Source organism: Mustela nigripes, chromosome 16 (assembly GCF_022355385.1).
Source record: "Mustela nigripes isolate SB6536 chromosome 16, MUSNIG.SB6536, whole genome shotgun sequence".
In the NCBI taxonomy this organism is placed as follows: domain Eukaryota; kingdom Metazoa; phylum Chordata; class Mammalia; order Carnivora; family Mustelidae; genus Mustela; species Mustela nigripes.
This window is the reverse complement of record NC_081572.1, coordinates 21,446,836-21,461,145: the sequence shown is the minus strand read 5'-3', so window position 1 is coordinate 21,461,145 and position 14,310 is coordinate 21,446,836. Positions and strand designations below refer to the sequence as shown.

At 46.4% G+C, this 14,310-nt stretch overlaps 1 protein-coding gene across 2 annotated transcripts; it reads left to right on the top strand.

Moving 5' to 3' along the window:
- Positions 1–1,394: 1,394 nt before the first annotated feature.
- MSL1 (MSL complex subunit 1) lies at positions 1,395–13,755 on the top strand. Of its 2 annotated transcripts, XM_059379837.1 has the most exons (9): positions 1,395–2,535; positions 5,004–5,227; positions 6,267–6,649; positions 8,562–8,609; positions 9,066–9,130; positions 9,761–9,828; positions 10,474–10,598; positions 10,768–10,840; positions 11,218–13,755. In XM_059379837.1, the coding sequence occupies exons 1-9, from the start codon at positions 1,768–1,770 to the stop codon at positions 11,306–11,308; spliced, it is 1,845 nt and encodes a 614-aa protein (XP_059235820.1). In that variant the 5' UTR covers positions 1,395–1,767; the 3' UTR covers positions 11,309–13,755. The 2 variants fall into 2 exon arrangements, with proteins under 2 accessions (XP_059235820.1, XP_059235821.1); XM_059379838.1 differs by lacking the exon at positions 8,562–8,609.
- Positions 13,756–14,310: the final 555 nt, after the last annotated feature.

Here is a 14,310-nt window from a genome sequence, read left to right as displayed (position 1 = left end):
AATTAAAAAAAAAAAAAAGTTTTTCCAGGAGGAATTGAGGACTTGTTGGCTGAAGTTGCATGGAAATTGAGACACACACACACATACAATGAACACTGAGAGATTGAAAGAAGTGCTCCGCATAAGAGAATACCCTAAAGTATTCCTATTCCCAGTAAAAATTAAAATCCCTGGGGAGCCTGGTTGAATACAGCGGAGGCGCAGGTGCCTCTTGATCCCGGGGTCCTGAGTTCGAGCCCCACGGTGGGTGTAGATTATTAATAAAAAAGTGATAAATATCCCTTCTGATATTTTCTTTTGGCTTTGACCCTTCATGAACCTCCAGCAGATGCTAGAAGTGACTTAAGAAGGCTGGGGAGATGGCCGTTGGGAAATAACTGTTGGTAGTTGGCAATACTTCATTCCAGGGAGGTTGTGGCAAGAACTCCCTAGGCAGCAGACATCATGGATTTTCCTCCCTCTGGGAACCAGAGGTCCCTCCGTTTCTGGTCTGGATCCCTCAGAGACAAAGAAATTCATTCTCTCCCAGACCAGAGTGGGGCTGGTGGGGAGTGGAGGGGGTGGAGGGGTTAGAATTCTACCCCCAGGAAACACCCACAGGCTCAGACAGGAGCCCGAATCCTGACTCTGGTCCAGGAGGCTTGCGGGGCTGCGGGGGCCGAGGGGCCCCTCCGGCGAGGGCCGGGCGGGCCGCCAAGGTGCCGAGGGAAGGGACCGGCCAGCGGAGGCCGGGTACGTGGAGCGCTCGCTCGGTCCACTGCCCCGAAGGGCGCGTCTGCCTCCTGAAGCCCCCTGCCCTCTTCTACGCTCCATTCTCTCGCTCTCCTTTTTCCCGGCGAGCCTCCGCTTTCTCCATCTGCTCGTCGCCGCCCTCGCCCTTTCTTCCCTCCTCCTGACCCTCCCCCGGGTCGCCCCTCCCTCGGCAGCCCACCTTCGCCGCGCTCCTCCGCGGGCTTCTCGGTCCTCGCCCCTCATCCCTGGCCTCCCCTCGCCGGCCCCCAGCCTCCAAGGCCCCCGAGGCCCCCTCCCGCCCCCCTCGAGGCGCCGGCGGCCCCTTTCACAATAGCGCGGCCCGCCTCCCTCCTCTCCGCTCCCGGTTCGCTCCCGCCCGCTCCCCGCCCGGCGCATGCGCCCTCCGGTCAGCGGCGGCTGCGGCGGTGGCGGCTGCGAGCGGCTCCGTTTTTTTAAAGGGAAACGCTGAGGCGCTGGGGGTGACTGTGGGGGAGGGGGACCCCGAGCCGCGGAGACCCCCAGGGGAGGCGACAGACCCCCTCCCGGAGTAGGAGGGCTTTGGGCGGACCCATCCCTCCCACCCCTCCTGAGGAGGAGCGGGGGGAAAATGGAGGCTCGGGGCGGCTGAGGCGAGCTCCGGGGCGGGGGGCCGGGGCGGGGAAGGGGGGGTGTGGGGTGGGGAGACGAGGCGGGCCCGGCCGGGCCAGGGGGGGCCGAAGCGAGCTCCGGGGATGAGCTCGGGGGCGGCTGGGTGCGAGCTCCTGCCTCTGAGGCGAAGGCGGCGGCGGCGGCAGCAGAGGCGGCGGCGAGGCCCCCATGGGCCGGCGGCGGGCCTCAGCCGCGGCCTCCACTTCTCCGCACGCCGGCGGGATGGCGCCCGGGCCCCGGAGGAGCCGCGCTAGCCAAGGCCTGCTGCCGCGCTGCTGAGGCGAGCCCGCCAAACTCCCCTCCCCCTCCTCCGTCCTCGACCCCCCACACCTCGCCCCTTCCCCACCCCCTCCTCCGTCTCGGTCCCCGGCGCTGCTCCGGACCACTATGACCATGAGATCCGCAGTGTTCAAGGCGGCCGCGGCCCCTGCCGGCGGCAACCCTGAGCAGCGACTGGACTACGAGCGGGCTGCGGCGCTGGGCGGGCCCGAGGACGAGCCCGGGGCGGCCGAAGCCCACTTCCTCCCCCGGCACCGTAAGCTCAAGGAGCCGGGGCCCCCGCTGGCCTCTTCCCAGGGCGGGAGCCCCGCGCCCTCCCCGGCCGGTTGCGGCGGCAAGGGCCGGGGCTTGTTACTCCCGGCCGGGGCGGCCCCCGGGCAGCAGGAAGAGAGCTGGGGCGGCTCGGTGCCCTTGCCCTGTCCGCCCCCGGCCACCAAACAAGCCGGCATTGGGGGGGAGCCAGCGGCCGCGGGAGCCGGCTGCAGTCCCCGACCTAAGTATCAGGCGGTGCTGCCCATTCAGACGGGCTCTCTCGTGGCGGCGGCCAAAGAGCCTACGCCCTGGGCTGGGGACAAGGGTGGGGCGGCTCCCCCAGCTGCCACCGCCTCGGACCCGGCGGGACCCCCACCACTACCTCTGCCGGGGCCGCCACCCCTCGCGCCCACCGCCACCGCCGGGACCCTGGCGGCCAGCGAGGGCAGATGGAAGAGTATGAGGAAGAGCCCTCTCGGGGGTGGCGGCGGCTCGGGAGCCTCCAGTCAGGCCGCCTGCCTCAAACAGATTCTTCTGCTGCAATTGGACCTCATCGAACAGCAGCAGCAGCAGCTGCAGGCCAAGGAAAAGGAGATCGAGGAGCTGAAGTCAGAGAGAGACACGGTACGGAAGGGGTTAATTTACGTTCGGGACGACGAGCGAGTTGTGCGCATGCTCGGGGGAAGGGGCTGTAGGAGGTTAAGGTATCCCTTGGTTAGGGGTAAGGGGGTTGGCCACCAGCAAAGGAGTATCTTAAGTGTTGGGTCCTTGGGAACCAGGCTCACAGACACGTCTGATTGGAGGGAAGGGTTAAAGGGCAACCTCCCAATGGGAGGGGGAGGGGAGGTTTCAGGTGCCAAAGGGTTAATTTAAAATGACAGTCCCAGACTTGTGGGAAAGACGTGGAGAGTGGGAAAAGACCTGATTTGTGAAGGGTTAAATATGTAAAGGTGGAATGCATATGTGGTGGCTTTATGGAAGGGGTTAAATGAAAGAGCTTTTGCGTTAGAAATGCATTTTTAGAGAGGGACAGAGCAGCTGTTGCACTGCTGTAGCATCTTTAGATAGGAGGGCAGTAGGCCTTTTAACTGCCAGAGAGGTAGAGGTGATCCACAGTGGAATTCTGTTTTAGTTTTTTTAAATGATATGAAGAGAACCACCGCCTTTGATTTCAGACAGTTTTGAATAAGAATCTGAGTTATAAAACATGACCCACTGACTAGCTAGCTCCCTTGTATAAGCATGGTGTTGAAGGGCTAGTAGATTTTAAGGCATGAGGGGAAAGTGAGTTTATTAAATGTACTAAGTAGACCCTCTCCCTCCAAAATCCCTGTTTTAGAATCTTAAGATAGTAGGGCAGTAATTTATTATTTCTTTGTAGTTCTGAGGAGCATGGCTATATAGGCTTGTTTTCACTGCAGCAGTAGTCAAGAGCACCTTATGCGTTAAAACATAACCTTTCAGGTACCAGGAAAGCTATGTGTATGGGGGGGGGGGTGGCGGTGGGTATTACTGTGCTAGCATACCTCACAGCTGCCTAAAAATAAACATGGTTTCTACAATTGTTGTGTTCAGGCTGCAGCAGTCTCTCTCTCTCCCTCCCTTCCTCTCCCCTTTTCTCTCTCTCTTTTTGGCGTTGTGTGCGTGCGCACAAGGGCTAAGCAGGGGAGCAGAGGGCTATTTATTTTCTTTGCTTTACAAATGAATTGCATCAGGCATCGGGCTCTTTTATTGGAGAATGCATTCTGCAAGGTGGAATGGGAGCTGGGGCAGGTCTCATCAAAATATCTCATGGTCTTGATTTGTGGAAGTTACTCAACATGGAGGTGGCACTGCTCAGCTACTGTACTGCAGTCTAGGGGTGTGATGGTACTGTAATTACAACACATCATATCCTTACATGGGAAGGGGGGAGAGAAGGACCAGTGATGGGGAAGAAATCAAGGAAATGTCACCCACAGACCATGGTTAAGTAATGTTAAGGCTGTGAATGAAAAGAAGATGAAATGAAATGACAGTATGGCTGACAGGGGGGCTCTCTGCTAATTGTGGAGGTTTCTGCTGAGTTCCTGAGGTAGTGACCCCTTTGCAGACTTCCCCAGGCAGGAAAAGTGGGGTGAGTTAAGGATAGAGTATCAGTCTGAACTTGGCATTCACTGTTTCTGTTGTGTATTGCAGTCTTAGCATTGCTTAAGCTTGTTTCTCTTATTCCAGTTGTTGTTTGGCCTCTACTGAAATCACTGCAGCTAAGTAGATATAATGAAGAGAACATTAATATTGCTGTCTACCCAAATAAAGTTCTCACGGTAGTGTTTAAATAGCATAGTTGGCACCTCTTCTCAAAACGTTCTAAATGTGAAGTTTTCAATGCTAAAGACGTCCATTTTCAGTTTGATTATGTAGTTCTCCTTTAATTAAAGTTAAAAGATTTGGCTTAATTAATATTTAGATAAATAGGTAGATTTTTTTCTCAAATGCAAAGAAATACGCATATTTCATGATCAGTGGGACTATGGGAACTAGTTATAATTCTTCCAGATTGAGTGTTCATTGTTTAAATGCCCTGTACACCCCTTTCAAATAACACTGCAATCCCTCATGGCACTGTGACTGTGAGCTTTTCATTCCTTCTCAATATACTGTTTGGACTTTGCCCTTGTGTATAGCATTTTGGAGTGAAAGTAGAAAGGATAGGATTTGGAGAAACCTAGGGCCTCCTAAAAGAACATAAGGTTAATTCTGGAAAACTCCCAAACTGACTTGGAGCCACATGATTAGCAGTAGAGAGACCATGCCATTTGAAAGGCATGTTGTGGCCCCTCCCAGAGAAGAGGATCTTCTTTCAAAAGAATGAACTACAAATTCCCTCATGCCCCTCCTCAGTTAGGTTAGCCCTAAAATTAAGCAGAGTACCTCGTCTTCTGTATCGTGTTTAAGGAAAAACTATTGAGATTAATGCCTGTTAAAAATAAGTTGAATTACTATGGTCTAGGGAAAGAGGCTGAAGACCATACTGATGCCTAAATGGGGCTAAGTACCTGGGTATAATTTTTTTGTGTTTTAAGTCTGCATTTTGGCACTCTTTCTTTTAGCTCCTTGCTCGGATTGAACGTATGGAAAGGCGGATGCAGCTGGTAAAGAAGGATAACGAGAAAGAAAGGCACAAGCTGTTTCAGGGCTATGAAACTGAAGAGAGAGAGGAAACGGAGCTATCGGAGAAAATTAAACTGGAGTGCCAGCCGGAGCTTTCCGAGACATCCCAGACTCTGCCTCCCAAGCCTTTCTCTTGTGGGCGGAGTGGAAAGGGACACAAAAGGTGTGCTGATCACTTTGTTACACTGTCTGGACATGATGAGAACATGTGTTTCCAGTAACTGAGAGAAGGGGATTAGGATTTCTGAATTAGTTTTAATACCACCTTATCCTGAATTATGAGGTCTTCCATTTCTGAGAAACTATCTTGAAACATTCTTGTAGGCTATAAAAATCTGTTAGGAACATTTCGGTCACAGTAGTAATTACAGAATGTAGAGTACATCATAAAGAGAATGGGCAACAAATGTGATGGCTGAGTTTCTTAAAACTATAGCAGTTCACTTCAAATTAGGAAGTGTTAAATTCCTTCATCATGTTAGGTAGTAGTGGATAAAGAAGTAAGATCTGACTGTCCTTGGACCCAAAGACATAAGTCAGACTAGTTGTGAAGGTGGTGTAAAATCGGAATTCAGTTGCAATAAAATAGGAAAGTAGACAATGGTGATATAAACTGAGTTTTGTAAGATTCAGAGACATTAAAGATTATTCATTCTGAGGTAGAATAGTGAAACTTTAAGGAGGAGATGGATCTTGAAAAAGAAGTATAGAATTTAGGTTGGTAAAAAGAAAAGGAGGTGGCATTCTAGGAATAGTGGTGGAGGGAAGGAGATTGGTGGGAAAAAGCCAAAAGATAGCAAGAAAAAACAAATAGAGATTATAACTAACATGGTATAGAATTTGGGGGAAAAATAAGAGACTGGTCTCTGGTTGATAGGAATGAAATAGGCCACAGAGTAGTGGCACCTAATGTTAGCTAAAGGGTCTTGAATAAAATAGGAACCTTCTTAGATTTAGTAGGCAATAAGATACTATTAGAGGTTCTTAAGCATGGAAACTCACTTGTTCAACAAACACTTAACTGAGGGCTTGTTACATATACTGGTAAGCATGAGGCTGTTCCTGCTTGTGACTGCCAACTGAACCAGATGTTTAGATATTTAGATACCTGAACTTGTTTGTTCTCTTGCCCCCAAATGTAATCAAATAAGATTTTATCAAGAGTCAATACATTTTATAATGTTTTCTTCCCTATCTAATAGGAAATCCCCATTTGGAAGTACAGAAAGAAAGATTCCTGTTAAAAAGCTGGCTCCTGAATTTTCAAAAGTCAAAACAAAAACTCCTAAGCACTCTCCCATTAAAGAGGAACCCTGTGGTTCCTTATCTGAAACTGTTTGTAAACGTGAATTGAGGAGCCAAGAAACTCCAGAAAAGCCCCGGTCTTCAGTGGACACCCCGCCAAGACTCTCCACTCCCCAGAAGGGACCCAGCACCCATCCCAAGGAGAAAGCCTTCTCAAGTGAGATAGAAGATTTGCCGTACCTTTCCACCACAGAAATGTATTTGTGTCGTTGGCACCAGCCTCCCCCATCACCGTTACCATTACGGGAATCCTCTCCAAAGAAGGAGGAGACTGTAGCAAGTAAGGCATAGAGAACACTTGCTCTTATACCCTAGTGGTGGCGGTCAAGCTAACAAGTGTGAAAATGCCTTTGGCATTTTTAAAAAAGTGCAATCAATAAAGCAGAGTTCTGTCAAGAATGAGTAAGTTAACAGCCAGAGACAGACACTGTGCAGGCATTGCAAATAGATGGAATTACAGCAAAATGTGCTCAATGTATTTGCCTGCTTACAACACTGGGAGATGTGTTTGCCAGTAAGTTGCTCATCACAAGAGCACCAGACTTGGGGGTGTAATCTCCGGCAACTTGCATGCCCTCTGAAAGAAGGGTTTTCTGTGCTGTGAAATGCATAGAACTTATACTTTGCCATGCACGACTGTTCCTGCAATTGATATTGTGTGAAACCTGGGAGGGTGGTCTTTGGGTGTTCTCAGGGGCCAATGGTAATTTTTGGGTTGGGGAGCCAGCTTGGGGTGGGGAATTTCACCTGGGCCTCCGCTCTTTAACTTTATAAACATTTATCTGTATCTCTATGTCCCGGTCTGGGGGGCAGGAGGAATCTGCCAAAGACCAACAGTCTTACTTTATCTTACTATACTTCACAAAGGTTCTAAATGTGAAGAGTTTACTTGGATTGCAGTAGCCCATTGGTTGTTCATATATTTAAATAAAATGGTCTACAAACTATTTTTCAAACAATAAGGACTATCTTGGGATATCTGAGCTGCTTGGGGAGGGTGTCGGGTACGGGACCTTGGTCTTCATTCCCTTTTTTTTTTCTTTATGGCTTCCACACAGAAATGCTCCCCTATCTCCTACATCAACCAGTAACTGCAATGTGCCTTCAATTGTGTAATGTTAGTCTGTGACAGTCACTGCGGGCGCTCCGGGGTGATGGTGGGGGAAGTCTTCTTGAATAGAGCCACCGCCCCAGGTTTCTACCACTGTGTCTTGCCCTAGCAGGGATGGGGATGGGAATCCATTCCAATAAGACAAGAGCATTCTCCAGGCTTTGTTTGGCTGTTCTGATGACAAAATTAAGTGGGGGAAGATAGATTACTCTTCTTAACTATCTAAAATTCATTAGGCCTCACACTTGAATACATGAGCTAGACCAGGATCCTGATCTAGGTTCAGGTTTTTTGTTGGTTCAGTCAGTTGAACAGGTTCATCCTTAACGGTTAACTTTCTTGCTGCCATGGCAATGCTGTGTAACAACTTAAGAGAAACTGTGAAGCAACTTCCCATCCGGGATTGGGAAATGGCTTGGTCCAGAGCTGTTCTGTTTGACTGGCTGTTTTGAAAACCCTCTCTGCCCTAGTACAGAAAATCCAAACACCTCTGAGATTGTGGGGATAGCAGTACAGAAGGAGTCTGATTGGGGGGAATCCCAGCCCTTTGAGGAGCCTGAGTTGTGAATAAACGTGTGAATCCTTATTCTTGCTGCCCCTATCTCAAGAGGAAGCTCAATGGCTTGTTCTAAGGAAGCCAAAGTCTTTGTGCATGTTGTTCAGGCTGGACCAGCAAGGTAGTTTGTTTGGAGGGAGGAGGGAGCTGTTTAAGAAGACTACATATGTAAGTTTTGAGAACACTGATCTTTTATTTGAAAAATAGGGTCAACTTTTACTCACCTGCCATGTTCTGAGTTTAAGGTTTGATATCCTTGGCCATCAACTGTTGCAGGGAAACCACCCTAAATAATGAAGAAAAGAAGTCGTCTCAGTGTAAAAAAAAAAGTGGTGGGCTTATTTTCTTTTCTTTTGTCTGTTGTTCCCTCTTCCCCTCCCCCAGAGAGAAATTCTCAAAAGAGCAACTCAAAAAAACCAAAATGGCTTCCTAGTGAGAACTTCAGTGATGATCCTTTCCTCCATTTTGGGTGTGGGCTTTTTTTCTTTTTACACTGAGATGATTCTTCTTTCCTGCATTATTTAGGGTGTCTGATGCCATCAAGTGTTGCAGGAGAAACTTCAGTCTTGGCTGGTGAGTAGAATAGGAATTGTGCTGGCTGGGCCTGGGGTGGGGGTCGGTGGGATGGTGGATGGTTGGGAGCTGTGTTTCCCATCAGCTGGATGTGGGAGAGTGAGATTCTTTGGTGTATGATTACACTATAGACTTCAAAATGACTACAAATTTCAGTTGTTTTTCAGGAACTGCAATAGCATCCATTATATGAATTGTCAGGTATTGGCTTAGGGTTTTTTGTGCTCCTGTGTTTGGCAGACTGCAATGGCATTTTAGGTTCTTTTATACCATAGCGAGGACACTGAATGTGGCTTCAGGTGAGGCCATAGAATGGATTCCTATCACTTGGTAACTTTGTCCTATCTGGGAAGAGGCCTCTTGTCCTAGTGAATAGTAGGAGGGTTGTGTGACTTTGGATTTAAGGGTGGTTCCACCCCTCCTCCCTTTCTTTTTCTTTCTTTTTTTTTTTTTCAGTTCCTTCTTGGAGGGACCACTCAGTAGAGCCTCTAAGGGACCCAAATCCTTCAGACCTTTTGGAGGTAGGTACCCAAGACCTGTCAGCAGAGGGAAGTGAGACACAGAGTAGAAATGGAGGTTTAACTTGAATGTGTTATAGTGACAGGATGGATGGGTTAAATAACTCTAAAGCCAGAACGGAACTTGAGCAATTATCTAGCCCAACTCTTGTTTATGTAGAAAACTGAGTTGCAGAGTGGCTAAATGATTTATTCAAAAAGAAATAGCTAGGCATTGTTCAAAACAAAATGAAATTTCATGCTAAGTAGAAAAGTTAGAATGTGCCACTCAGCAACAAAATTATGTCTTTCAGACTCATTTGACTCTTAAAACTCAGACTCTTGCAAGGCATGGAGGTAGGAAGGATTGCCTCCCTACCTCAAGCCTCTGGGGTTATTTCAGTTTGACATGATTTTCACCTTGGAAAGTTAAATAATTTTTAAGTTTGGACCATCTGCAAGGGTGGGTGTGGGGAGAAGAGTATGTGTTTTGTTGATTCCGTTACCAAGAGGTTCCCATGACATCCATAGAACTTACAGACTCAGGTGGACCTGCAGGGGAAAGATCTGACATTCCTGGAAGCTGGAAATGAGTTCGTATACACATGTGTCACATGATGATAAATTGTTTATCAGCTGCTGTTCTTTACACAGAACCTGGATGACAGTGTGTTTTCGAAGCGGCATGCAAAACTGGAGCTGGATGAGAAGAGAAGGAAAAGGTGAGACAAGATACTCATCCTGGAACAGCTGAGCCCTTGGACCCTAACTTCTCTCATCCATGCTCTGAAAAGTCCTGGAGCCCTTAACACACTTAAATTACTGCCATCGCAATTGGTTGAGTATCTTCGTTTGAAGTGGTAGTTGTAAAGATGTTTGGCTTCTTAAGTAAAGATGTTTGGCTTCTTTTTCTTTGTGTATGCCCTTCCTTAGTTCCACTCTCTGTGGAACATCAATGCATGATTTGGACTGCTGGACCTAAACAGCTCTTTCCTGACCTGGCAGACAGTTCACTTTACTACCTCCACTCTCCCTACCCCATTAAGAAGAGTAAGCACAGGGGCTCTTGGGTGGCTCAGTCAGTTAAGCATCTGCCTTCAGCTTGGGTCCTGATCCCAGAGTCCTGGAATCAAGTCCCGGTTCAGACTCCCTGCTCCGTGGGGAGCCTGCTTTTCCTTCTGCCTCTTCCTCTCTGCCTATTTGTGCTCTCTCTGTCAAATAAATAAATAAATAAAATCTTTAAAAAAGAAAGAAAAGAGTCAGTACAGGTCTCCCTAGTGTCTGGATTGTGTTAGTTGCTTTTATAGAGCAGGTTTTCAGTAATACTGGGTTTGTTTGTTTGTTTTGTCTGGTTTGTTTTTTCCCAGATGGGATATTCAGAGGATCAGGGAACAAAGAATTTTACAACGACTGCAGCTCAGAATGTATAAAAAGAAAGGAATTCAGGAATCTGAGCCTGAGGTTACCTCATTTTTCCCTGAGCCAGATGACGGTAAGTTTTGTCTATCTTAAAGAGTAGGTTTTTCAAAGAAGGAAAAGGGTGCGAGGCTCTATGGGTCAAACTTGCTCTGAATGAATGAACAGCATTTTGGAGCAGGTGTAGTTGCCAGACATTTCCCCTCTGTGTCACTAACAAGGTCCCATTTGGCTTTCTTCCATAGTTGAAAGTTTGATGATTACCCCCTTCTTGCCTGTTGTAGCATTTGGACGACCATTACCCAAATTAACTCCACAGTAAGTATAAAAGTTTCCACCCCCTCCTCCCTTCTCAGGTAGCCTGCACTTTACCTCCTTTTTAGACCTCATAAAAGCCTAGATATTAGGTGGAACAGGTGGCTCAGGAATAGCCATGACTCTTTGACAGAAGAGTCTATCTGGGCAACTAACTCTTGCAGTGATAAAATAATTAGAAGGATTGCTTTTTGAGTTAGAGATTATTTAGTCACTTTAATAGCACACTGTTTCTCTGGCTTTGAGACATTCTAAATTTGGAACTTGACAGTCAAGGTTAGGAGTGGTGAGGGGCAGAGTATCTTTTTAGAGTTAATCTTTTGTCCACACAGAATCCCTTCTTGTCTTCCAAGTTGATTTCCTTACCCTTTCTTTGCCAGGAATTTTGAGCTGCCCTGGTTGGATGAGCGTAGCCGATGCAGGTTGGAGATCCAGAAGAAGCAAACACCTCACCGGACGTGTAGGAAATAGCTGGGCTGGCAAGAACCTTCTGTCTTCAGATAGTTGTAGCATGCCATTCCCAGAGAATGGCAGAGACCTGTATATGTGACCTATGTCCTCATGTATGTTATCATTCGCTGATAATGCCCTTCCATATTCCCTTGATCTTGTTTTGTTTTCATCGCTCTGATTTCACAAAAACTCTTTCATTGGGCTAATTGTGAATTATGGACGGTGATTGGGATTTCTTTTCCCTTTTTGGGGAAATGAGCTCTCAAGCTAAATCTATAGGATGGCAGATTCGGAAGCCTCAGGGGTCTGCTTCTATACATTTGCCTACGTTAGAGGGGTAAAAGGGCTCTCTTCATTAGACTTGTGGAAGATGAAGCAACCCCTGCCTTTAGAGCTGTGCCTGCATGGCACTCTTCTCGCCCTGGTATACCCTACCTTAGAGTCCGAGTATAGTGGTGTTTACCTTATAACAAAACAAACAAACAAAACCTCACCATGAGCTTAAGGACCGGATGAGGAATAAAAAGTGAAGTGATGAAGCAAGTCATCTTCACAGGGTAGAAGAGAGATTGAAAAGTTGGCAGATAAATGTCCGAAAAGACAGTTATTCTCTTAAAACTATTCTGTGATAAAGCCATGTGGGAAGGGATTTGGGCTGTGATTATTTTCTTAGTTAATGGGCAACTGAATTTCTTCCTCCATTCCTCAAGAAATAAAATCCTTGGAAAAGAGAATGGGGATGGTTAGTTCAGGGCAAGTTATGACTCTAAACAAAAGCAGTTGACATTTGAGGATGGCATGCCAGAACCTGTATAGATGTCCTTGTGTCACATCACTTCTCAAGTATTCCTTAGTTGGGCTTTATTCTTTTAGCTGAGCTCTTGGTGGTGGGATAGAGATTTAGGGAGGGTGGGGGGTGAATGTGGAAATATGTGCTTCCTTTGGCTGGCAAATGTCTACATCTTGAAACAAACAGATGTACCTAATGAGCTTCTCCATTCACTTTGTAAAAATAGATTTGTATGTATATCATCTTGGTCCCCCTTTCCCATTTTGTTAAAAAATTTCAGGACAGCACTTCAGGCCACTTTGGTCTCAGTGTAAGATCCCTGTAACTATCTGGAAGGAAAATAGAGCCAAGACCTCTGGTCTTAAATATATAGGAATTGCCTTTCTTTAGTCTTCATGACTATTGTGTGAAAACAAGTAGGGGTCTAATCTCCTAGAAGGTAGGGGCTTTTATCCTTGAAGAGAATATGTCCCCAGATTATTAGCACTTTTAGAGGAGAAGCCAAGGTATGTAGGGTGTGTGGCCGGCCCATCAATGGAGCATGAGAGAATGGGGATACCATTGTGGGAAGAAAAGAAAAGTTCCTCAGGGGCCTCCCACTGCTAAAGATTTTTGTGACATGTTGATCTGTGCTCCCTGGGTTTGACTTTTAAAGGAATTATTCCGGCAGCACATGTAGTATTCTTGGATGATCTTGCTGCTTTTATTTCTCCTTTTGTGTGTGTGTGTGTGTGGCTATGGGTTTTCATTTGTAACTCCATCTGCTTAGGAGAGTGGGCTCTCCACAAGGGAACCTGCTGTGAACTTCACTGCAGTAAGAGTGTAGAGAGAAATAGGACTTACTCCACTAGGGGCTCTCATCTCACACCTTAAGGGGAGGAAGGAGATTTCTAGAAAAACTGGGCCAGATTTTCTTTGTTCTCCATCATTTTAATATGGCAAGCTGTTTGGCTTTCCTATTCTGACCTGTGTTATGTTCCTTTATAATGTGCCCAAGAAAAAAAAAAAGACCAATCAGTGTCTCTTTACATTGTTCCTGATTCCTCTCTTCTTGATTTTCAGCATTTGTTGGATTCCTAATTTGGATATGGGTTCGCAAATTTAACCTTTGTGCCCTGCCCAGGGGACTCCCCAGATTCTGAACTTGAGCTAAACTAAGAGGAATCCATGAGGTGCTATCTGGCCAGACTTAAATGGATTCTATTTCCTTGGTTATCCCTCTACCTAGGACCGTTCATTTTATTGTCCCCTCTTCTAGATCAGTTCTCCTTTGATTCGGATATGTTGGGGTTTGTTGAGGAGGTTGGAGAGTAGATTAGCAAAATTCCAAGAGTGAAATTACAGTGTGTTAGAGTGTGGGGGGAAAATTAGTCTTATTTTTTCCCTACATGGGATACAACACTGTGAAATTCAATCTTCAGCAAAGGCCCTGCAATTCTCCTAAAACATAGTTCTTTGTTTCTTTCTTTAACAAAGTTTAAGCTAGTGTTAATAAATTAAAAAGAGAAATTGCTTGTCTGTCCACTTCAGCTTTGTTTTATGCCCATTTCATATTGTTGTCTGTGTTGTAATTCATACTTTTGATACCATTTCTGATGTGTAAAATTGGTTGTCTTGTAAATATCTTATAAAGAGTTCAATTGTAAATAAACTATTGTGGCTGTTAATTTTTGAACTTCTGCTTCAATTTATTAGATTTATTGGGAAGCATTAAATAGTTCTGCTTGTAGATACTAAAAGATTAGAAAAAAAATCATTTTCACAAAATAGAGAAATACACCATTTTCTTTTTTGTGTATGAGCACAACATATGTTTTTCATCCCTCTTTGTTCTGTGTTCTCCCTTACATATATGGTAAGTGGCAACTTTAAAAACAATATCCTAGGATAGGATATTCGGTGCCTGGTGTCTAAATGAATAAAACCTCATAGTTGAAAAGACCTTGGAGGTCATCTAGTCTGACCCTTAATACATGATTTCCCCTTCACAACATTCCAGACAAATGAAGTCCAGCTTTTGTTTTAATTCTTCATTTTTTTTCTATGCATTTTTTTGAAGATTTTATTTATTTGACAGAGAGAGAGATCACAAGTCAGCAGAGAGGTAGGCAGAGAAAGAGGGGGAAGCAGGTTCCCCGCTGAGCAGAGAGCCTGATGCAGGGCTGGATCCCAGGACCCTGAGTTCTTGGTCTGAGCTGAAGGCAGAGTCTTTAACTCACTGAGCCACCCG